Raw genomic sequence first — 21,917 nt, 5'->3', positions numbered from 1 at the left:
AATCGATGATGATGTTCATGGATTATTGAAGTACAAATTTATTGATGGTGTTCAGGCGATTGTTAATTTTTCTACATTATCTTTCATTACTTCTAAAGTACATCATCATACATGGTTGATTTAAATTGGTTTTTAACCTTTATATATTTCGGAATGAATGTTTGTGACCCAAGTCTTAACGAACGCTAGATTAATTAATTTCTATATAGTAATTTTAAAATTTATTAAAAAATCATTTTGTGAAAATGTATTTAACATATGATTTTCTTTTTTTTGGTTTGTGTTTATTTATAAAAATATATCTTTTAAAATAGTTACTTTTTAACTATTTAACGTTTGTATTTATAAATATATAGGTTATATGTTTTACCGCGACATAGAGCGAGTCTTACTGCAGTTAGGATCATCTATTAACCCTTTGAAGGCTTTTTGTTGAAAAACTCGCTGCCCACTAAAAATGAAGCATTTTCTTTGACAAATGTTGTCAAAATGCTTCCCGGTAATGAAGAATTTTAGAGCAAGAGGAATTAACAAAGATACTATTTACAGTAGATGTGGAGACCATGAAAAATCAATCAATCATGTGTTTTTTGAATGTCCACCAGCGGTCCAAGTATGGATCCTCTCTAGGATACCATCACATCAAATGGTTTTCCCCACCACTTCATTATTTGCGAACATGGATTACTTGTTTTGGCGGGTTCCCCCAGTAATATAATTTTGCATGGATATTATAGTATATTTGAAAGGCACGAAATAATAAAGTTTTTAGTAATTTGGATATTGATCCTCGAAATACACTTAATCTAGCCGAAACCAAGTCTCAGCTCTGGAAAGAAGCACAAGAGTCTAGTTCTCAGAAGCTGGAATCGTCTAGGACATCAACAGATGTACAAGTCCCAGATATTCAAGGAAGATGGTGTTTCTCAGACGGATCATGGAAGGATAAGAAAATGTTTTCAGGTCAGGGATGGTACAGTACGTTGGAAGGTTTTGAAGGTCTGATGGGAGCAAGGAACACAAGAGCTTCACTATCTCCTCTACACTCAGAGATTGAGGCTCTTATCTTGTCAATGGAATGTATGAGGAATTTAAGACAGTATAATGTTACTTTTGCAACGGATTGTTCGCAGTTGGTGAAGATAGTTTCGGAACCGGATGAATGGCCAGCCTTTGCAAATTACCTAGAAGATATAAGGATGTTGAAGAGTAGTTTTACTTCTTCGGAGATTATCCATGTACCCAGGACAAGGAATAAGAAGGCGGATGGTCTTGAAGGCAGTGCAAGAAAGCAACCGGCTTATGTCGTCCATATGGATACGGATCCCCCAGTTTGGTTAACAGAGTCAATATGAGTCTGTGATATTACTGACAAAAAAAAATAGGTTATATGTTTTAGACATATTAATATTGATTATCAAATAATTTTGTAATTTTTAAATAGCATGTAACTTGCTGGACAATATAAACTGTTATTACATCATGTAATTATACATTTACATATTTTGCCATTTTAAGATAAATAGCTACAAATAACTTAAAACTTGAACTTGAATGTGAATCTATATTCTAACATCAGCAAATGCCAGAACATCTCTTTTTGTGAACTCTTTGGGTGATAGGAGAGTCAGGATCTCTTTTTGAAAGTTGTTATCAACGTTCAACGACGGATATAGACTGCAAGGTGTGTTGCTATTTCCCCTGCCAACTCTACTATCTTCGGTGCGGAAGTAATGCCAAGGAAAAAAGTTCCACAGAGATAGTAACTTCGGCTCTGCCACCGACTGCATTTACAATCAGAGGCGGACCCATTCAGACTTTAGGGAGGTCACATGACACCCCTTAAATGATCAAATAAGTAAAATTTGGTAAGTTTTGTAAGGAAATCCCTAGCAAAAATGGTTGATCCCTTCACTCTGACACCCAAAAAAACCCATGATCGATTCCCTTTTGACACCTTTTCATTAATTTTTTAAAGTTGTATCTATATGACCCCGGTTAAATATTGGGCTGGGTCCGCCACTATTTACAATCACAAGTTTAGGAATCACTTTTTACTGTATGAAAGCCCGTAAACTTGTTTCAACCAGCCCGTTAAACCTATCAAGATCATACATATAAGAAAATTTTGTTTTTTGTATATGAATCTTTTGGTTTAATTGTAAACTTCAAGTTCTAAAAATTCTAATATAAAAATGATACTATCATGGATCAGTTTCGATTAAATTCATTAGAATTTGGGTATATTAATAACTATCTTCCTTTGCTTAATTTAAATATATAATTTTCTATAACCATTTGTATATGTATATGTTAATCACATATAATATAAACTTGTGTCCATTAAATAAAAAGACATAAATAAGAAGGTGTCGCCATAAAGACGCAAATAAAAATGTATGATCATAAAGACACAAAATGTATGATCATAAAGGTACAATTACATCGATATATACATGTATGATGGTGATTGTTTGTAAGTATGTTTTTGGTGTTGGTAACAAAAACAATAACAAATAAACACATACTAGAAAAGAATTACAGAAGAGAGAGTTTGTGATCTGAATTAATCTAAATCTAGAATATATTGGGTAGATTTCATCATAGAAATCATAAGAGACTAATAGTGCCGATCATGGCAAGAAGCCGAAAGAACATATGTTTTCGGCCTTTAATTATATAAGAAGATTTCAGTCCAGTTTAATGCTATAAAGTATAAACTACACTAGTTCGACTGGGAAGATGATGGTTGGTAAGAGTAACATCAAGGGCAGATCCAGAACTGGTTTACGTATGAGGCATGAAATCATATTCTTATAGTAGTGTCATTCCTAGAAATTAACATTTCAATAATTTTAGCAGTAACTATTAATAAAAAATAAAACAATAGTGTGGAACACATGCCACACCTGGCTACTGACAAGTTCGAATATATCGTCTAACAATTTCTATTTTATTTCTACATCTGGCTATTCTGAATTTCCTTTTGTGGGTTTTTGCGGTTTTGACTATTATCATTACCAATATCTTCTAGGACAGTATACCCGAAGTAGTTATTGATATCGATCTTGAGTGTTTCCTTTTGAGGGGGAGGGGTTTTGCGATTCTGAATTTCCTTTTGTGGGTTTTTGCGGTTCTGACTATTATCATTACCAATATATTCTAAGACAGTATGACCGAAGTAGTTATTGATATCGATCTTGAGTGTTTTACTTCTTTTGTGGGATCTGAGTGTTTACGGCTCCTTGGGGTTTTGTGATTCTGACTAAGATGGATCTTGTGTTTCTTTTGCCGGAATAATGGCTGATCCTGCTGATCTTTATCCTCCCATCAAGAGCATCAATGAGATGAATCAAGCTGGATTTCCTGCAGGTGTGGTGGCCATACTCCAGAGCTCTCTCCACAGGCATCTCATGGCTCTTGAGTGGCAGATTCTATTCCAGAGCGCTAACCTATTCGGCCCACCAACTCACTCTTATCGCATACCGGTGGAATTTGCAGGTATTTTGTAAATGCTTAGTAGGATTCGTGGAGTGATTCTATTCTAATTAATGATATCTCACATTGGATCCTAATACATCCTACTAATTAAAATGCAGGACTGTGGCGTGTCGACAATGTGCACAATGTTGACCTCAACGAGTGGGTTCTCACTTTGACGAGCATTCAGTCAACTGTCACTAAAATACTAATTCATACTTCAAGATCAAACAAAGATACAGATACACACACAACTCAATCAAACTAAACCTTAAACATTTCAAATTCCCATTCCAAAAACAGAGCTATTACTTAACAAGAAAGAAAAGCTCAAATTATCAAATCAAACATTACCTAGAGCATGTTGCAAAATTCTCATTTCTAATGTAGAACCATTATTTAACTACAAAGAAAATCTCAAATTGAGTCTTATATCTCAAATCAAATCATATCTCAAATCAAACCTTAACTAGAGCGATTGAAAAGTCGAAGAATTATGTTTACATTTCCAGAAGTTTTACAAAATTGAAATTGTTAATTGACGAAATATTCTTTAAGAGAGAACTTTGGGAAAATGAGCTTATTTATACTATGGTTTAGTTTTTTCATGGTTTTGAAGAAGCTTCCCTTCTCCAAAGTTAAAATTGGCAAAATGTTCTCTAAACCCCAGAATAGTACACATATTTTGGATCATTACTTGATTGCAAGTTTATTTTGTGTTTGTTTTTTTGTTATAGAGATACAATTTTGTGCATTCAACTTTGATTTCTTTTTATAGAAGAGTCTAATCAATCAAAAAAAATTTTAACAAAAAGCAATCAATCAACTTGTTTCAAAGCAAATGGTTTATCAGTCGAAGAGAGAGAAAAACACTCGTTGGACTTGAGTTCACAATCATAGTTAGAAGAATGAAACCTTTAAAGGCAACATAAAATTGTATAATAACTAACAAGAATTTGATTTAAGATTTAGTATCTAATTCACAACCCATATATTTCTCTGCATTGAGTTATAAACTGATTTTTCTGCAAAAGAAATAATGACTCTTTTTCTGGAATGAGAATTTGAAATATTTATGGTTTGATTTGATTGAGTTTTGTGTGTATCTTTGTCTTTGATCGATCTTGAAGTCTGAATTAGTGTTCTAGTTACGGTTTTTGGTTTTGAAAAGTGATCTTGAATTATGAATTAGTAATTGCAGTTTGCATTCGATTTCACTTTGAAAAAATGAGTGATAAATAATTAAGTTGTACATCCCAATTAATAAATAACTTATAAACTTCTAATTGGAGATGATCAGATCTTAAAGGGAATGGTAACCTAAAACAAAGAACAATCAAGTTTGTATCTAGGTAATATTTCGCAATATTTAAACACAAATACTTCTACTTTAGTGATTAATTATGTCAAACTATAATCAAATAATACCATATGATTCTATCAACTATAATGAAAAGAGACTTTTCTTATTATTACTATATTTAATGATTCACATTAAGGTTATCTCCAAAACTATAGAAAATAATTTTACCAAAAAAAACTATAGAAAATAAAACAATTGATCATTAAACTTTAAGGTCATTCATAGCATTTTTTAATCATGATTCAATCATACTCTTATTAATTTTATTAATATTTATAAATAAATAACAAACTCACTTTGGTGACTAACATGTTATAAATTATATTAACATTAAAATATTAATATGTATTTTTAATATAATGTTAATATTTTATAACATAATTATTTTAATATTGTGTTAAATATAAGTTTATAAAAAGTAGATCAAATTTTGTCAAAGTTTCGATAATACAGGATCATAGTTGCGTTAAGAAAGAAAAAAGAACATAACATTTAAGTTTTGACGCAGTTAAAGAGGATAAAGCCTAAAAGACTGAGCCTGAGGCTAGATCACCGTAAGGTCGAGCCACTTTGGTTCCGGCTTTCGATAAGCCTTTGCCAAACCATCTTTCCACAATGCAGAAGAGTCAGTGATGCCACAAGGTAAAGAAGAGGAACGCCAATCATACAGCCTTCCGATGCAAAATTCACCAATGTCTATTAAGCACCAAGACAACACAAAAGATTACATTTAGAAGAGCAAAAACAAAAATGCACTAGCGTATCATCATCTATAGCAGAAGGACAAATAGTCTGAGATCATACCAACATTCCAGCAGAAAGGTGTATGACTGGAACTATAACTTGATCTACTCTGTTTCCTTTTGCATACCCTTCGAAAGCAATGACCATCGAGAATGTGTGGATCGTGACAAATGCAAGAGCAATGATTGCTGTAAAGACATGGTAGCAAGACTACAGCATGAGTACTATTACACAAAACTGACTCAACCAACAAGTCATAAAGCTAATACTCTAACGCTGTAAAAAGTCAAAACTTGGGTTCGGTTGACTCACCAGAGATGAGAAAGAATGGGACTTTCGAACATCTGTCGACGTAGAACGTGGCTGGACCAAATGCGGGAGTTAAGAGACTCAAACAAAAGAAGACAGCATGAGCCACACCATGACCTAAACCCCCAGCTGCATGCAATTGACTACAATAGTCTTAGATCATATCAAACAGTAAGAAAACCGAATGCACAACAAGTGCCTGATGGTTCTCTACTCTAGGTTCCATTTTTAAGACCAATGCAGACATAATATCCATTTATCCATTTTTCTTTTTTTAGACAGCAAGAGTCCATAATTGGTGTTTTTTTTTTTGGAAAAGTTAACTTCTCATGCCACTGTTTCTATTACTATCAGATTCCCAACAAGTTCACGGTCGTTCTCTAGTTTCAATTTCAGCATTCTACTTCTCCACAATCAGACATTAACGCTTAAGTACGATTAGGCAAGCTTTAAGTCAAAGACAGAACATAATATCCTATTCCAGAACAAGATAATTGCAGCTATTGTTTTTTTTTTTTTTTTTCAGACAGCAGGAAGAGTCCAGAGTTGTGTTGTCCTAACATAACAAAACCAGCAGATAATCTATGAACTTAACTTGGAAATTCGAAAAGTAAGCGTACCTAGAGCAATCTGAAGCTTATCAGTGAGAAACAAGCGGGGCCTAGAGATCCGATCCGCAAAGGAATCCAAGACATCTTCAAGCCTCCTTCAGTAATAACAACAAATAACATGTTTCAGAACTCAGAGCCAATCTATAAAGCAACCAACCCTCATCCCTTTAAACCACAACATCAGATAGATTCCACTTGACACGTGCCAACAACTATCAAACTTTAAAGTCTAATATCTAAAAGTATATTAACTATTTGTAGCTCTCTCTAAACTCAAAAAGAAAGAAGAAGAGTGTACTTAACATGTAAAGCTTCCAGAAAAGAAAGCGAAGAGCTTCCTGGAAGCAAACAGAGGAGAGAACAAGCAAAGCATAAGGCCACACCACATTGGCTTTCAGAGGGAGGAACGGCCTCCACAGTCCAGACAAGACGATCAGGCTCACAAGCCACACCAACGTACTGCATAAACATTAGACAGAGAGAGAGAGAGAGGGGATTATCAGATTCCAAACCCTAAACGCTAACCACATCGAATTGAAACGAATCTCATTACCTGGAGAGAAGAGTGAGGATGAGGAAGGGCTTTCTGGAGATGACGGAGACGAAGAGTGAAAGAGAGGGTCCCAGAGCAAGAAGCGCGTACCCTATCCCCGCCGCGACCGTCATCACTTTCCGATGATCTCTCAAAGGATCTGAAACTTGACCGTCGAAATCTCAAAATGGTTTAATAGAAGATTACCTTTTTGTCGTTTATCGGAAGTTAGTTACCGGAAGGGGTTCTTTCACTTTTTCACTACACAGTTAATTAATTATTTACTCGGGTCTTTAATTACTGCAAAATTTCTCGAATCCTTTTAGGTTAGACATGGAACGATGGTCATTGGTCAAATATGATTTATAAATGGATTAGAAACATTTTGTCCTTAGGCATTGGCAATCAAATTGGTTGGGTGTCTCGAGTCTTTGACTTTCACTAGCTTTCAAAATGAAAAGATGGGTTGTCTTTAAACCTTGCCAGTGAGTGCATCATCCTCACCATTCTACATATGAGATTGCCATGAACATTTTCATTTTTGTCTATCATGGTCTCAAGATTATTAGAGTTGTATGATTCACACTATTGATTCTTGTTGGAATTAACTCTCTATGAAGTCTTGTCCCCTTTAATGTAACATTTGTGTGTTGTGCTAGTCACACACCAGTATCTAGTCATATACCAGTATCTAGAATCAAATGAATTCTGAGGTGTTGATTGTTTTTAGTTTTTATTATGGTTTTTAGTTTTTGTTTTTTTTTCAAAAACTATTTTCTTAGCCAATCAAAATTTCTAAAAAGCTGATTTCCTAAAATTATGGAAAAGAAAACTCTTTTTATAGCCAATCAAGATTTCTTTTTTTTTTTGAAACTAAACCAATTAAGATTTTAGTAAAAGAGTTTTCTTATAAACTAGGAAACCAGTTTTTACATGCTATATCAATTTTTAAGTGAAAAACCAAAATTCAATTTTTTTTTAGTTTTGTAGACGAGCACATAGCTTCTTATATATAATTTTTTCTTAGATTTTTGGTAATATTGATATAACATGTATCAACATTGATTATTCTAAATTTTTGGCCAAAACCAAGTCTGACTACAGAGGGATCACCATGTTACATAGTTATAAAAAGAAAAAGCCATGGTTCCAGCGTATATGAATCACTAAACATGAGAATAAATGTTATCTAGAGAAGATGAATACCATAATATAGACGACAGAATCATCTCATCTTATATATTAAAACAGAAGTAACAACATTGATTCATGTGTGATATTTTTAAAAATAAACATTTTTTAAAAATCAGTTATCATTTATTCATTGCTAACAATATGCTTAATAATATGTCACGCCTAAATTAATCATTTACTCCTACAAAACTGGATTGTTTAACAAACCAATATTTGATTCCTTAAATATAAATAAATTTATAGATAGTTAGAATGTAAACCATTATTAAACCAGTCCGTTTTCAATTTATAATTTTGTACCACATGATTTAAATATGCTATCACTGACTTTTTTTAAAGAAACATAAATTATTTCATGTGAGCTATAAAAGATTATTGTGTTTTAAAATATTGTATTAAACAATAAGTAGTATGTTAAATATTACAATTAACTAGATGTGTTGTCCGCATATGCGGACAAAAATTTCTTACGAATATTTATTAGTTTATATATTTTATTAAAATATATATGCTTATTGTTGTATTAACTTTTTGAAAACACTAACATATTAAAAATATTTTTGATTTTGAAATCTTATACTTTTGTTACCACTTATTTTTACTTATATTTTGCTCATATTTTCCATTTCTTTTCCATTATTTATACTTTTCATTACATATATTTTGTTCATCTATACTATTTAAACATAAACAATAAAAATTTTACTTACAAAAAGTAATAGTTGGATCAATACATTTATCGTTAAATAAAATAAAAATAATATATTTTTATTAAAATAATATGATTAATATAAGTTCGTTTTATTTTAATATATAATTTTAGATTTTGGATAATTATTATTAATATTAATTTTAATAATTTAACTAATCAAAAAATTAAAATTAGTTTTTTATTTTGTTGTTAATTTATGTTTTATTCATTAAGGATATAAATGATATTGATCACTCTAATTTTTTTAAATAGATTTTTAGATTTTGGATAATTCTTATCATTATTAATTTTATTTACTTATGTAATAAAGAAATTCGTTTTTATTATATAGGTAATTTATATATTTATCCATTTTATTATATAGGTAATTTATATATTTATTCATTAAAGATATAAACAATATTAATCAATCTAATCTTTTATCTAAAATATATTTTTAAATTTTGAATAATTCTTATCATTATTAATTTTAGTCAGTTATCTAATTATGCAAATAATAGTATAGATTATTTAAAATAAATAATTATGTTGATAAAAATAAAAAAAATAATTGTACGGATTAAAATTTAGTAATAATTACTTAATAACAAAAGAAAACCAGTTGGTTGTTTAAAAAAAAAAGGAAAACCAGTTGATAGATAAGTGCTCTCGATCCCATGACCCTAGAAGTCAATAAAAGTCAAACTAGCTTCATATGTTCCCCTGACTTCGGATTATAGTTCTTTGCTTCGCTTAGATTTCTTCAACTTGGATGATGGACTTGAAGCCTCTTTGAAAGCAGCAGGACAAAGCTTAGCAACACTGCAGGCTTCGCAACGAGGTCTCAGCGGCGTGCAAACCGTTTGTCCAAATCCCACCTGTGTAAGAAGATTTCAGACAAGTCAAGAATCTATAGAACAGGAGACCTGTGATTCAGTGTTTTAAATAGTCTCAGAGTAGGGTGAGAGATGACGCACCAGAAGCGGGTTAATGGCAACCCATTCTTCCTTTGGAAGCCATTGCTGCAGAGCTACTCTTGTTTCCTCTGGAGTCGAAGTTTTCTAGCAAATCATACAAGATCAAGAATGGTTAAACAAAAGGAGCAGGCAAACAAAGACATCCACAGACGTGAAAACCCTCTTGCTACAAGGTACCTGTTTGGTTCCTGGTCGAGAAACCCAACCAAGTCGATTGCAAATGCGATGGACATGTGTATCTACACAGATACCTTGAACATCATTCCATGCTATATGCAGAATCTATCATATCATGTGACAAGAAGAAGAAGAAAAATTTGAGAACAACATTTCTCTCTTATATCACAAGATAAGGTACATATTAGTTCAGTTTACCAAATGTGCCATCTTGGGACCAATCCCCGGAAGCGCAAGTAGGTCGTCCAAAGAGCTTGGAATGTCTCCGTTGTATCTCTCTAGACAGATTTTAGCTATCTTCTTCATATATGTAGCCTTCCTTGTATAAAATCCAACCTGAATGTAAAGGCAAACTATTGAGAAACTGGTAATGAAAATTAGAGGTGGAAATACGCCAGTTGGATAAACATACCGGATAAATCAGTTCTTTAATGGTTGATTCATCAGCCTTATCAATGGCTTCGGGAGTGAGAAGGCCGTTTTGATGAAGACGATGTATTGCAGCTGCATGTTGAATTAGTAAGTGTGCAGTTTATAATCAGGAAACTTAGAAGATGATGATATAACTGTTTCTTAAACAACATAAAAACTCACCATTGTTGACTTGATCTTTTGTTTGACTTGAAAGAAGTGATCCCAACAAGACAACAAATCTTCTTTCCTACATATTTTAACCAAAAAAAAACAAATATTGATCAACCAACCCTATGCTTGATCTTGTCAAATAAGAAAACAACAGAGAGAAAGAAAAAAAAAAGCGAAGGTGCTTGCTTGAGTAATAGGAACGATCTCTAAGCTATTCACTAGCAATACTACATACTTGAGGAAAAATGTGCTTTGGGGAAAGACAAAAAACCAAACATACCGTAGGAGGTAGGAAGCTACCAGCTTTATCACAACCCATAGAATCAACTGGTGCATCTCCAGATGATCTCATTTGACGAATGCCCTCGAGCACTTGTACCCAGTTTTCAGGCGAGTTTCCTATATATGATTAATACGTAAGCAGTTAGTGTGAGTGAGTGAAGAAACAGAGAAGTTTTAAGGAATGAAGTAACCTGCTGTTTTGGCTGAAGTCACAGTGATGTTAGTTTCAGTTGGCCTCCCTGTAAAATATATTTACTTAGGTAACGTGACTTGCTACTATGCGAATGAAGTAGAAACTATAACATACCTGCTGTTTTGGTTGAAGCCACAGTGATGTTAGTTTCCGTTGATCTCTCTGTAAAAAAACTTAGTTAAAAGAATATCTCTTGTCCATTTCATGGAAAAATAAACAACAACTAAAGAATATGGTTTGATTGATGATAAAACATCCCACCAAAAAAAAAGAAAAAGACTTTCAATAACGAGGGTAGTCAGGGAGGTCCATTTTGTTATGCCTTTCTAACCCAATGACTGAAATTAATAAATAGTAAGTATTCTTTTTTGATTACAAATGGATACTTACTGGAAGATGATCTACTAGTATTCTTTTTGAAAGCAAAGTCTTCTATATCAGGCAATCCACGTAGCTGCTGTATCAATTAAATTACGAGACAAGGTTTATGTAATGGTAAATGGGTAACACATGAAAGCACACTAAGCAAGAGGAAACTTAACGGAATCTTTCTCCTGCTTTAGCTTTTTCTTCCGGGTGTATACTAAAGTCTCCGAAGCTCCATTGGCTGGTCCTGATACCAGAAAACAAAAAAAAAAACAAGTTTCGTAACAACGATCTACAAAATTTCAGGGAAGAGAGAAAGAGAGAGAGGAAGACCTGGGTTTGAATCTACTTCGGAGCGAGGACGTTGGATTCTCACGGAGTTGGGTTTAGAAGAAGAAGATGAGACAGTTGAGTGAATTTTGCGATTCATGGTTCGGATTCGAGAAAACCAAGCGACGTTGTCAAGGCTTGCTGTAGAAACGGCTCTGTTAACGAGAATCATTAGATGAAGAAACCCAAAACTCAAGCCCCATTATTACAACATTGCTTTTTCATGTCTCGAGGAAAGAAGAATGTTCGATACTTAAAAAACTGAATTTAACATATATTTCGGTTTAATATGGTTTAACGTTTACCGAACCGATCTATTTCTGCCTGCCGAATCGAACCGAACATTAAACTAATTGAATTTTCCAATTTCACCGGTTCTTCATATCTAAACCGAAAATAAAACTAATTGAAAATTCTCGGTTCGGTTTAAGATGAATGCGCAGCTCTACATCTGAGCATTGTTGTCTTGTCTTGTCGCTCGAATTCACAGGAGAGAGAGAGAGAGAGAGAGAGAGAGAGAGAGAGAGAGAGAGAGAGAGAGAGAGAGAAGGAAGGATGGGTGGAGGAATGGAGACGAACAAGAACAAGTTCATAGAGGATTGGGGATCCGCGAGGGAGAATCTGGAGCATAACTTCCGATGGACACGTCGCAACTTCGCTCTCATCGGCATCTTCGGCATCGCCCTCCCCATCCTCGTCTACAAGGGCATCGTCAAAGACTTCGTAACTCTCTCAAATCTCCATTCCCATCCATCTCCTCCGTCTTTCGATTTCATTTCTCTTTTTGTGCCCTAATTTTAATTGAATCTGGGAATCATATAATAATATCTAATTAGGTTTGATGATACATTTTGAGTCACATCTATTCTCTATGTTTCGTTGACATATATTAATTATTACCAAAGTGATTGAAGAAACAAGATTGGTTCAAGGGAAAGATAGACTTGTGTCATTAGGATGCTCTGTGGCATTCCTTTGTTATGTTTTGTCTTGTTGTGCTTTAACATCATTACTGTCAAAAAGCTAACATACTCAAAAACTTGATTTTTTTGTTTTTGACAGCATATGCAAGACGAAGATGCTGGCAGACCACATAGAAAGTTCCTCTGAGGTTTCTTTGCAAGCAACTACACTCTCTTCTTCATAAAGTCTCAGCAGTGTGAAATTTTCAAGAAGCTGATTGCTACAACTCTCCTCTCCTTTTTTTTTTTTGCATTGTATTCAGAATAAAAGAATAACATCTCAATGATTATAACTTCTGTTTTGTAAAAGTTTGTTTTTAGTTTTGACATATTACTTTTGAGCTCAAGTTTAGCATCTTGCAGGATTTTAACATTTTGTAAGTGGGTGACAACTTTTGAGCCACACCAAAGGAAAAACAAAAGGTTTGTGAAATCCAAAACAAAAATAAATTGGTTACTAAGCGAAGTTTGATTACCTGATTGATCCACATGAAGTAAACATTTGTTAGATTTTGCAGCAACAATACACCTCGCTAGTGAGCTCATGTAAAAAATTAGCTAAGGACTTTTGGTCACATCCAAACAAGTGTCTGACCCAAAAATATACATAAACTTTGTAAAGTAAAATCACTCGTCTTGCTACACGGGTTAGAGATGTCTTGATCCTATTTTGCCTTCTCATCTGCAATCTATGAAAAAAAGAGAAACGAGAACTATACATGTGGATTCTCTTATTCAAGTATATGATTCTCTCTTATATGTTCCTCAATATTTTCTTTTGTTTTCTTGTTCCTCAAATTTTAGATATTTGGATCAGCCCCTTAATCGCTTATCTTTATGCCAGATAGAAAAAAATGGCGGGAGGAGGGAAAGAACCAACGGCAACAAAGTTAAAACCAACCAGAGACTACTGTCATAACCAAATATAGAAAGATCTCCCCATCCATCCATCCAATCTTTTCTTTTTGTTGTTTCCCTCTCTCATTCCCCTGTCTTTCAGGACATCCTCTTTCTTTCTTCCAACACCAAATAAGCATAGAAAACCAAACACAACAAAATCAGAAGAAGCCCCAAGAAAAAAAAAGAAAACAGGACAAAAAAGCTTCTCTCTCTTCCTTCCCATGGGGTGCATTTGAATAAACTTCCTTCTTGAAAACCACTTTTGATTGATTATACCAATCAATCAATCAATCGTGGTTTTTACAAGCTCTTGGACAATTTATTCCAAACAAATACCCTTTTACAAGAAAAAAAGATCCCATGGGAAGCTGTGTTTCATCGCCATTGAAAGGTTCTCCTTTTGGGAAGAGACCGGTAAGAAGGAGAACCAATACTCATAGCAAAACATCATCTACTAATCCTAAATTCGTTTCTTCAACTAATCTTTCCCGGAGATTGCTTTTCCAGCCCCCTAGCCGTGTTCTTCCCGAGCCCATTGGTGATGGTATCCTCCTCAAGTATGAACTAGGGAAAGAACTTGGCCGTGGTGAATTTGGTGTCACACACGAATGCATAGAGATCAACACTCGACAAAGGTAATATTCTCTATCATCTTATATACATCTTGAAATTCTTTTTTTTTGAGTCTTGAAATTTAAAAAAAAACATGAACAGGTTTGCGTGTAAGAGGATATCAAAGGAGAAGCTAAGGACGGAGATAGACGTTGAGGATGTAAGAAGAGAGGTTGAGATCATGAGTTGTTTGCCTAAACATCCTAATATCGTGACCTTCAAGGAAGCTTTCGAGGACGAAGACGCTGTCTATCTTGTCATGGAGATCTGTGAAGGAGGAGAGCTTTTTGACCGTATTGTCGCTAGAGGGCATTACACTGAACGTGCAGCTGCATCTGTCGCTAAAACCATTCTTGAAGTTGTCAAGGTGTGAAATCAAGAAAGTCTTAAATCTCTTTGTATCGTTTTGTCTGTTCCCGCCTTAATGTTTACTTGTGTGTGAAGGTATGCCATGAACATGGAGTGATTCATAGAGATCTTAAACCTGAGAACTTCCTCTTCTCAAATGGAACCGAGACTGCACAGCTCAAAGCTATTGACTTCGGTCTCTCCATTAACTTCAAACACGGTACTAAATCACATCTCTATAGTATTAGTATGTTTAATGTTTTTTACTTGTGTGTCAAGGTATGTCATGAACATGGAATATTTGTTAGTTTCTTGAGGAAAAACTCTGTTTGAAATCAGTTGGAAATTGCAGGCCAACGGTTCAACGAGATTGTGGGGAGTCCTTATTACATGGCTCCAGAGGTACTGAGACGAGACTACGGTCCTGAGATCGATGTCTGGAGCGCTGGTGTTATACTCTACATCTTGCTTTGTGGTGTTCCTCCTTTTTGGGCAGAAACTGAGGAAGGAATCGCGCATGCAATCGTCAGAGGACACATCGATTTCGAGAGAGATCCATGGCCGAAAGTGTCTAAAGAAGCCAAACAGCTCGTTAAGAACATGCTTGATGCAAATCCTTATAGCAGACTCACAGTTCAAGAAGTGCTTGGTAACTTTTAATAACATTTCATTTATCGATATAATATATGATTAATAAACGACGTTAGTTGATAGAGAAAACTATGTTTTATAGAACATCCATGGATCCAGAACTCAGAGAGAGCACCAAATGTGAATCTTGGAGATAACGTGAGGACCAAGATTCAGCAGTTCTTGTTGATGAACAGGTTCAAGAAGAAAGTCCTCAGGGTATTATTATAAAACTTTCTCGACTTCAACAAAAACATCTCCATAAGTTTTGTTACTGATCCGGAAATGAATCTGACAGATAGTAGCGGACAATCTACCAAACGAGGAGATAGCGGCGATAGTACAGATGTTTGAAACCATGGACACCGACAAGAACGGTCAGTTAACTTTTGAGGAGCTAAGAGATGGATTCAAGAAGATAGGACAGGTTTGTCCCGATGGAGATGTGAAGATGCTGATGGACGCAGCCGATACAGACGGGAACGGGATGCTGAGCTGCGAAGAGTTCGTGACGCTTTCGATACATTTGAAGAGAATAGGCTGCGATGAGCATTTGCAGGAAGCGTTCAAGTATTTTGACAAGAACGGCAACGGGTCTATCGAGCTAGACGAGCTCAAAGAAGCTCTTTTTGATGATAAGCTAGGTCAAGGTAACGACCAGTGGATCAAGGATATCTTCTTTGACGTTGACCTCAACAAGGTAAAATGAAACAAAGGCTGAGAGACTATTTTTAGGATTTTTTTTTGTTACCTTCTGATGCAAGTTTCCTAACATGTTTTTTTTTTTTTTGGTGAACAGGATGGAAGGATAAGCTTTGATGAGTTTAAGGCAATGATGAAGTCAGGGGCAGACTGGAAGATGGCGTCAAGGCAGTACTCAAGGGCGTTGTTGAATGCTCTGAGCATGAAAATGTTCAAAGAAGATTTTGGGGACAGTGCTCCTAAATCACAGTCCATGGAGTTTCCTATAGCAAGGAAGAGAGCTAAGATACTTGATTCTCCAAAGAACAAATCAATGGAGCTTGGAATCTCCAAAACCTATAAACCCTCAGGCTTAAGAAACTAAAGAAGGAAAAGAACAGAACTCTTTGGCTGTTTTACATATGTTTGTTTTGGGGTGCTACAAGTGACAAAAGTGATTTGATGGGCTTAAAAGTTGCATTGTTCATGTTTTGTTTTTCTTTAAAACTTCGCAAATCGAAAATAAAAAAAAAAACAAAAGAGAGCATAGAAACATATTTAATTTATGAAGTTCTAGCATCAGCAATGGTGTCACTTGTAATATAAAGTTGTTTTGAGCTGTGAACAAGTAGAGATACTTTCTTGAAATGTAGCTTGAATTCAATATTACAGTTTTACAAACATAGAATGGTCAAAGTAAAGCCAAACACAAAGCAGACACCATTGGCTCGTTTTTTTTCTCTATAAAACCAGACACAAGGTCACTTGATTCGGTTTCACAGAGATTGTCATAGCAAGAGCAGATTGACAGAAGTGAAGTTACAAACACATACATATTCTTTTACACTATACATGAGTAGGAAACTTATCACAAACCCTCACACACACACATAAAGAGAAAGAATCACTATGGCAGTGCAGCTCGGGGGTTTTTCTTTGATGGTGTGCAGTCTCCAAAATGTCCAAAGAAACTGATGGAAGTAATCATGGGGACCAATTTGGGTGGTTTTGTAACTTAACTAAGACATGGTATTTGTCGTCTTATCACCAGTTGTTATGCTGGATCAACCAGTTCTGGAACTTCCTTTGCCTTTGCCTCTTGTTTTGCTACTGCAACCTGTTGATTTAGAGCTTGTTGATCTGCTGCTGCAAGCCGCGTGTGAGTCTACATCAGCAAGACCGTTCTCCAGAGCTTTCACCAAGTTCTCAAAGTAATTTTTCGTTACGCTGCAATAATAAAAAATACGGGTGAAGGAGCTCTACTTCAGAAAACTACCACAGGACCTGACTATGACTCTTAGTGTATGGCTTTATCATTCCTTTAAAATATACCAGACTAATGTCACATATTCCACAGAATCTGTCTGAAGATCTGAAAGAACATGATAGATGGGTGAGGACAAAGCTCTTATTACCTGGTCAAACCAGCTAGTTTTGTCCGGAAATCATTGAAATCTTTTGATGGGCCTTCCGCGTTGAGAAACTGAAGCAAGTCCTTCTCTACGCATTGATGGAGTCTCTCCAAACCTGACTCAGCTTCCCCTGTGAATAATATGACGAAAAAGTTGAGCTGCTTCTGAAGTAACAATGGACAGAGATACACAAATAAAACGTTCCACAGACACGAGCAGGGATACTGACCTTGCAAATACTCGAAAAACACTCGCTTGGCATGTTCATGATCAGGTAGGTAGTATCCATATGCATATGTCCATTTCAAGACTCTCCTACATTCGATGATCTGCAGTGGTAAAAAAAATTGCATGAGAAACTGGTACAGGAAAGTCCTCACTTGGTTACTCTAAACCCTTTTTTCATCTGCTAACCTGCAGCCAAGCTTCTAGGATGAATTTGAGCTGAGATTCTGGTGTGCACTGTTTATCACTAAGCTTCTCGAGCTGCGGAAATTCACAGATAAGTCCAATAATAGATAATGGAGAAAGAGAAACAGCCAAAACCTTCTACTTTTCTGAAAACAGAACCTCCCTCCCTATCATGGGAGTCCCATGGATAAACACAAGACTTTCAAATGCATGCCATGCCAATACTTAAAACAGATACAGTACATGAAAAACTTAACAAGCAGACCATTAAATGCAGTACACGTTTTATGACCAGGAAGCATTCGGCAGCATTGCTAAAACAAAACCAAGGGAGTTGCTTAGCCTTGCGAAAAGAAGACTACACCATCCACATCCATTCATAACTATGATTATTTCAAGGATGAAAACTAGAACTAACTAAGATTAAATGACTCATAAAATACTATAACTATAAAAGAACATAACAATTCTTACATTATGCGTCTGCAGTTGCTGCAGATCCGTCATAGCCTTTTGCCTCGACTGCCAAATCACACCACAAGAGAAAATCAAAAACGAGAAGCTACAAAACCCTCCTTATGCATAACTACAAGTATAGCATTTGCATACCGTTTGATTGCTTGCCCAGCGTTCATAGTAATGTGTGTATCTCTCTAGTGAATTTTTTGCCATCTCCCTCCTCCTTTCAGTCTCATCATACTAAACAGAGAAAGATGAGCTCATATCATTAATCAAAAAAAAAAAACATCAGCTCAAATTACTGAGAAAAATACAACGGATGAAATAGGTACCCTAGGTCTTACCTGCCCCTCTTGCTTGGCCACCTCGTACCGGTTACAAGCATAAAACCCACCAGTTCTTTCCCCATGATCCATCCATGCACCAAGACAAAGCCTGTAGGAATAATTAAATACATACCATCATTAGTTAATTCTTAATACTTTAAAAGATTGAAATGTAAGGCATTGAAGAGAACGCACTACTAGTACAAAATATAAGAGAAACAGAAACAACCAAACTAAGAAGTTAGTTGGGTTTAGATATGGGGATGAAGCATTTACCAACAGAATTCATATTTACAAGGCGGAGTGCATGTCATATGCATACATCCCTGGTTTTTTTCAATTGGCCGCTTGCATCTTGGACAGGGTTTTGAATTGGCAAGTATCCTGGGCATAAGGAAGCAAGATTGATTAGCAAGAAAAATAAAAATGCTACAATATTCTTCTATAGAAGCCAGAGACTAAGGAACAGGAACACAAGTAAAAGATAAAGAGAGAGATAGAGTGTATACCAATTCATATTTTCAGATTCAGCACTGTTCTTTAAAATCCATTTTGAAACTGTGCTACAATCCACAGGTCGGTGAGCCTCCTCTGTGCACTAAAATTCCAAATTTAACACACAGCTATTGATCAACTAAAAAAAAAACTAAGAGAAGTTAGGAGTAATCAAATTAGTGGGTTTTGAGTCGAGAACTTACATTCCAGCAAAAGCTAAAGGAGCACAAGCAGGAAACATCATAATTCCCAGACCCGGCAACAAAATCAATCGCATAATCACACCCCGGGGCAGGACACCACTTCATCTGAACAACATTAGGAATAGCAAAATCGCTTCGTCAGTGTTAATACGGACAGAGAGACTAATATAAAGTTAAACTTTGCTCAACCTAACAACACTGAAGATAGTTTGAGAATACGGAAACACATTATGGTTTCAAGAAAATGAACAAAACCTTCCAACAACACTAACATATTACAAAGGCTAAGTTCATTATGAATTTCAACCACTCAAAGAAATAAAATAGTCTGGGGGATGACTGACGTATCTGAAATAAGCTATCTAGGTAGCATTTACCTTTCTGTTGTCTTCAATATAAGACCTAAGAAAATATCTATTGTACTTCTCCTTGTCTTCATCAGACGCTAATTTGTCAACCATATCATGACCAACAGCAGCTAGACAAGATGGGTCAGGGCATCTTAGCATTAAACATCCTGGGCCATCGTTAATGGTCGTGCTGATGTAACCTGCAAAATCATACATTGTAGAAGGTAACTTATCACTCAGAAAATATTGTAGTGAAGAATGGAGCCCACAAGTTGGTGGTTTTCAGAATATTTAATGATGAAATATTTGGAAATTAATAACAAGATCGGAAGGAAATTATTTATAGCTACATCAAATTAACTAAACCTAACTTGATACATAGAGGGAAAACCATATAAACAAGCGGTTCACATCCTTTAATAAAAATAAAGATATAATGCTATTTGAATAAAGGAGAGTGGAAGGAACCTGTCCAGCATGTAGTGCAGAATGGATGGCCGCAAGAAACAGAAACAATGTTCTCGGGAGGGTGTGAATCGAAACAGATTCCACATGTAAGCTAAAACACCAGATCACGTATCCGTGAGACATGAATTATAAATTAAGACATATGTAAAAAGACTTCAGATTCTACAAATTCAAAGGACACATACTTCAGTGTCATCAGATGATGGTGGAACAACAGGACTCTCCAAAATGCCAACAGTATTTCGGACCCTCTCTTCATCCGCGAACCATTCGTCATGAACTTTACCAACACTCCTAAATATTGAATAATCACACAAGTATGAACCAAGCTGAAGATACACAAGGAAGCAGATATATAAAAATGAAAGATAAGAATAGAAAACAAAAAGAAATATGTAAAAGGCGTTTTACCAGTGATAGTGACGAAGCAGGATACTAGCTTCGACTTTAGTGAGTAAGAGGACGACGGAGACTCGTTCAATATCATCGACCTGATGCCTGAGAATATCTTCTTCCCTCAGAACACAATAATTTTTCTGGAAGGAAACCATATTACAACAATACTGGGTCAGAAGAAAATAAGAGTAGACAAACGTACTAAAAAGAAGAAGAAAAACACAGAGGGAAATGACCCTAAGAATGGCACTAGTAAACGTATAGTTATATACTACAAGGGTCCTCACTTAACGACCACGAAACAAAGAAGACCATGCTAAAGACTCTTAAGAAAATGTACCAAGTCCATATATTTTTCACTAAAAAAAAACCATCAATATCATCACAAATATATCAACAAAACTGATTTTCCAACCAACCTTCCATCATCACTCAGAAGACTATGCATGGCAATAGAAAAAAAAAAGTAGAGGTCTAAAATTAGCAAAGTATCCTTTAAATGAGGCTAAACACCTAATTAACAAAGAAACGGCAACAGCCAAAGTTCAGTAGCTAATGAGTAAAGTAACCAACAAAATGCTACTCCCAAATTATATTATAGTTTATAATAGAAAAAGCCCAAAAAGTTTCAAGATTTACCACAGCAAACAAGTCATAAAAACATAGTAAGACAAAAGCTCTAAGAGCAAATCAACAGAAAAAAGGGACAAACACCTGAGAGCGATGGGAGGCGGTCATGGCAGAGTCGTCAGCGTCTTCCTCAACAAATCCGTAATCTGGTTCCCCATCATCATCATCATCACCATCATCATTATCACTATCCTTGTAATCATCGCTGTAGAAATCATCCTCTCCTGAATACATATCGAGCATGTCTTCTTCGGAATCCATGATCAAAAGAACCGAGATTCAGAGGAACTAGATGAAACCCCTCTTTCCCCCCTAGGGTTTGTCGGAGACAGAATCGTAGCAAGCAAGTTTGGTAATGAAATGAGAAAAGGAATGCTGATTTTTGGGTGGGGGACTAGGACTAATCGAGAGAGAGAGAGAGAGAGGGAATCAGAGGAAGAGTGGATCAATCGGTTGGGTTTGCGATTTACTGGGGGAGGAGATAGAGTGTAGACTTATCTCACTTCGTTTCCCTTTTCATGAAGGCAAAACCTAACATCATGTCTCTCACCAAACAATAATGTTGTTTTATTTGTTTTTCCGACAAACATTAATGAATTTGGAGAAAAAATGAAGATTTTTGTTTTACTTCTGGGACAGTAATCAATTTTGTATTTCATAAGTCTACTCGGATTAAATTGAATGAATATTTATTTATAAATTAGAAAATTGCGATCAGAAAATTTAGAGAATCTATCTTTTTTTTTTTAAATGAGAGATTTCACATGATGTTTTTATCTGAATAAAATACATTCATTCTA

At 35.2% G+C, this 21,917-nt stretch overlaps 5 protein-coding genes across 7 annotated transcripts; 2 read left to right on the top strand and 3 right to left on the bottom strand.

The window, feature by feature from the left end:
• Window positions 1-5,224: 5,224 nt before the first annotated feature.
• LOC130509642 (gamma-secretase subunit APH1-like) lies at window positions 5,225-7,239 on the bottom strand. The gene is made up of 6 exons (XM_057005802.1): window positions 7,061-7,239; window positions 6,811-6,966; window positions 6,517-6,602; window positions 5,900-6,025; window positions 5,648-5,775; window positions 5,225-5,539 (listed from the first exon to the last, which is right to left on the bottom strand). The coding sequence occupies exons 1-6, from the start codon at window positions 7,171-7,173 to the stop codon at window positions 5,393-5,395; spliced, it is 756 nt and encodes a 251-aa protein (XP_056861782.1). The 5' UTR covers window positions 7,174-7,239; the 3' UTR covers window positions 5,225-5,392.
• Window positions 7,240-9,451: 2,212 nt separating this feature from the next.
• LOC130509176 (endonuclease III homolog 1, chloroplastic-like) lies at window positions 9,452-12,082 on the bottom strand. 2 transcript variants are annotated; one of them, XM_057004894.1, is made up of 12 exons: window positions 11,838-12,082; window positions 11,681-11,751; window positions 11,529-11,592; window positions 11,253-11,300; window positions 11,137-11,184; window positions 10,944-11,062; window positions 10,673-10,739; window positions 10,491-10,582; window positions 10,277-10,414; window positions 10,079-10,183; window positions 9,902-9,985; window positions 9,452-9,802 (listed from the first exon to the last, which is right to left on the bottom strand). In XM_057004894.1, exons 1-12 carry the CDS (start codon window positions 12,004-12,006, stop codon window positions 9,659-9,661), a joined length of 1,149 nt encoding a protein of 382 aa, XP_056860874.1. In that variant the 5' UTR covers window positions 12,007-12,082; the 3' UTR covers window positions 9,452-9,658. The 2 variants fall into 2 exon arrangements, with proteins under 2 accessions (XP_056860874.1, XP_056860873.1); XM_057004893.1 differs by having other exon boundaries at window positions 11,529-11,595; window positions 11,838-12,081.
• A 214-nt stretch (window positions 12,083-12,296) lies between these two features.
• Window positions 12,297-13,143, top strand: LOC108847498 (uncharacterized). Its single transcript, XM_057004895.1, has 2 exons — window positions 12,297-12,557; window positions 12,897-13,143. Exons 1-2 carry the CDS (start codon window positions 12,390-12,392, stop codon window positions 12,942-12,944), a joined length of 216 nt encoding a protein of 71 aa, XP_056860875.1. The 5' UTR covers window positions 12,297-12,389; the 3' UTR covers window positions 12,945-13,143.
• LOC108847496 (calcium-dependent protein kinase 24) lies at window positions 13,082-16,531 on the top strand. 2 transcript variants are annotated; one of them, XM_018620743.2, is made up of 9 exons: window positions 13,082-13,219; window positions 13,641-14,110; window positions 14,204-14,331; window positions 14,411-14,675; window positions 14,753-14,876; window positions 15,009-15,305; window positions 15,390-15,505; window positions 15,585-15,986; window positions 16,086-16,531. In XM_018620743.2, exons 2-9 carry the CDS (start codon window positions 14,057-14,059, stop codon window positions 16,350-16,352), a joined length of 1,653 nt encoding a protein of 550 aa, XP_018476245.1. In that variant the 5' UTR covers window positions 13,082-13,219; window positions 13,641-14,056; the 3' UTR covers window positions 16,353-16,531. The 2 variants fall into 2 exon arrangements, with proteins under 2 accessions (XP_018476245.1, XP_018476244.1); XM_018620742.2 differs by having other exon boundaries at window positions 13,641-14,331.
• Window positions 16,532-16,655: 124 nt separating this feature from the next.
• LOC108847497 (probable E3 ubiquitin-protein ligase ARI7) lies at window positions 16,656-21,668 on the bottom strand. Its single transcript, XM_018620744.2, has 15 exons — window positions 21,202-21,668; window positions 20,503-20,627; window positions 20,277-20,385; window positions 20,092-20,182; window positions 19,651-19,823; window positions 19,274-19,378; window positions 19,085-19,173; window positions 18,852-18,959; window positions 18,594-18,684; window positions 18,400-18,489; window positions 18,265-18,312; window positions 17,794-17,865; window positions 17,609-17,708; window positions 17,383-17,509; window positions 16,656-17,194 (listed from the first exon to the last, which is right to left on the bottom strand). Exons 1-15 carry the CDS (start codon window positions 21,376-21,378, stop codon window positions 17,032-17,034), a joined length of 1,668 nt encoding a protein of 555 aa, XP_018476246.1. The 5' UTR covers window positions 21,379-21,668; the 3' UTR covers window positions 16,656-17,031.
• Between the last annotated feature and the right edge of the window lie 249 nt (window positions 21,669-21,917).

This window comes from Raphanus sativus, chromosome 3, assembly GCF_000801105.2.
Source record: "Raphanus sativus cultivar WK10039 chromosome 3, ASM80110v3, whole genome shotgun sequence".
NCBI classification, from domain to species: domain Eukaryota; kingdom Viridiplantae; phylum Streptophyta; class Magnoliopsida; order Brassicales; family Brassicaceae; genus Raphanus; species Raphanus sativus.
Note: the sequence above shows the minus strand (reverse complement) of the source record. Positions and strands in the feature narration are given on the sequence as shown.

Bases quoted from the DNA above. Each gene is read 5' to 3' on its own strand.
- LOC130509642 (XM_057005802.1), bottom strand. From the start codon at position 7,173: ATGACGGTCGCGGCGGGGATAGGGTACGCGCTTCTTGCTCTGGGACCC. The intron at 6,603-6,810 runs GTTAAGTACACT...TTATTACTGAAG, and splicing joins CTTTTCTGGAAGCTTTACAT to GAGGCTTGAAGATGTCTTGG. The intron at 6,026-6,516 runs GTACGCTTACTT...AATTGCATGCAG, and splicing joins TAAGCTTCAGATTGCTCTAG to CTGGGGGTTTAGGTCATGGT.
- LOC130509176 (XM_057004893.1), bottom strand. From the start codon at position 12,006: ATGATTCTCGTTAACAGAGCCGTTTCTACAGCAAGCCTTGACAACGTC. The intron at 10,740-10,943 runs GTATGTTTGGTT...TAAAATATGTAG, and splicing joins GTAGCTTCCTACCTCCTACG to GAAAGAAGATTTGTTGTCTT. The intron at 9,986-10,078 runs GTACCTTGTAGC...ATGATTTGCTAG, and splicing joins CTCGACCAGGAACCAAACAG to AAAACTTCGACTCCAGAGGA.
- LOC108847498 (XM_057004895.1), top strand. From the start codon at position 12,390: ATGGGTGGAGGAATGGAGACGAACAAGAACAAGTTCATAGAGGATTGG. The intron at 12,558-12,896 runs GTAACTCTCTCA...TGTTTTTGACAG, and splicing joins AGGGCATCGTCAAAGACTTC to CATATGCAAGACGAAGATGC.
- LOC108847496 (XM_018620742.2), top strand. From the start codon at position 14,057: ATGGGAAGCTGTGTTTCATCGCCATTGAAAGGTTCTCCTTTTGGGAAG. The intron at 14,676-14,752 runs GTGTGAAATCAA...TTGTGTGTGAAG, and splicing joins CCATTCTTGAAGTTGTCAAG to GTATGCCATGAACATGGAGT. The intron at 14,877-15,008 runs GTACTAAATCAC...TGGAAATTGCAG, and splicing joins CTCCATTAACTTCAAACACG to GCCAACGGTTCAACGAGATT.
- LOC108847497 (XM_018620744.2), bottom strand. From the start codon at position 21,378: ATGGATTCCGAAGAAGACATGCTCGATATGTATTCAGGAGAGGATGAT. The intron at 19,379-19,650 runs GTAAATGCTACC...AATGTTGTTCAG, and splicing joins ATATTGAAGACAACAGAAAG to ATGAAGTGGTGTCCTGCCCC. The intron at 18,960-19,084 runs GTATACACTCTA...CCTTATGCCCAG, and splicing joins GAATCTGAAAATATGAATTG to GATACTTGCCAATTCAAAAC.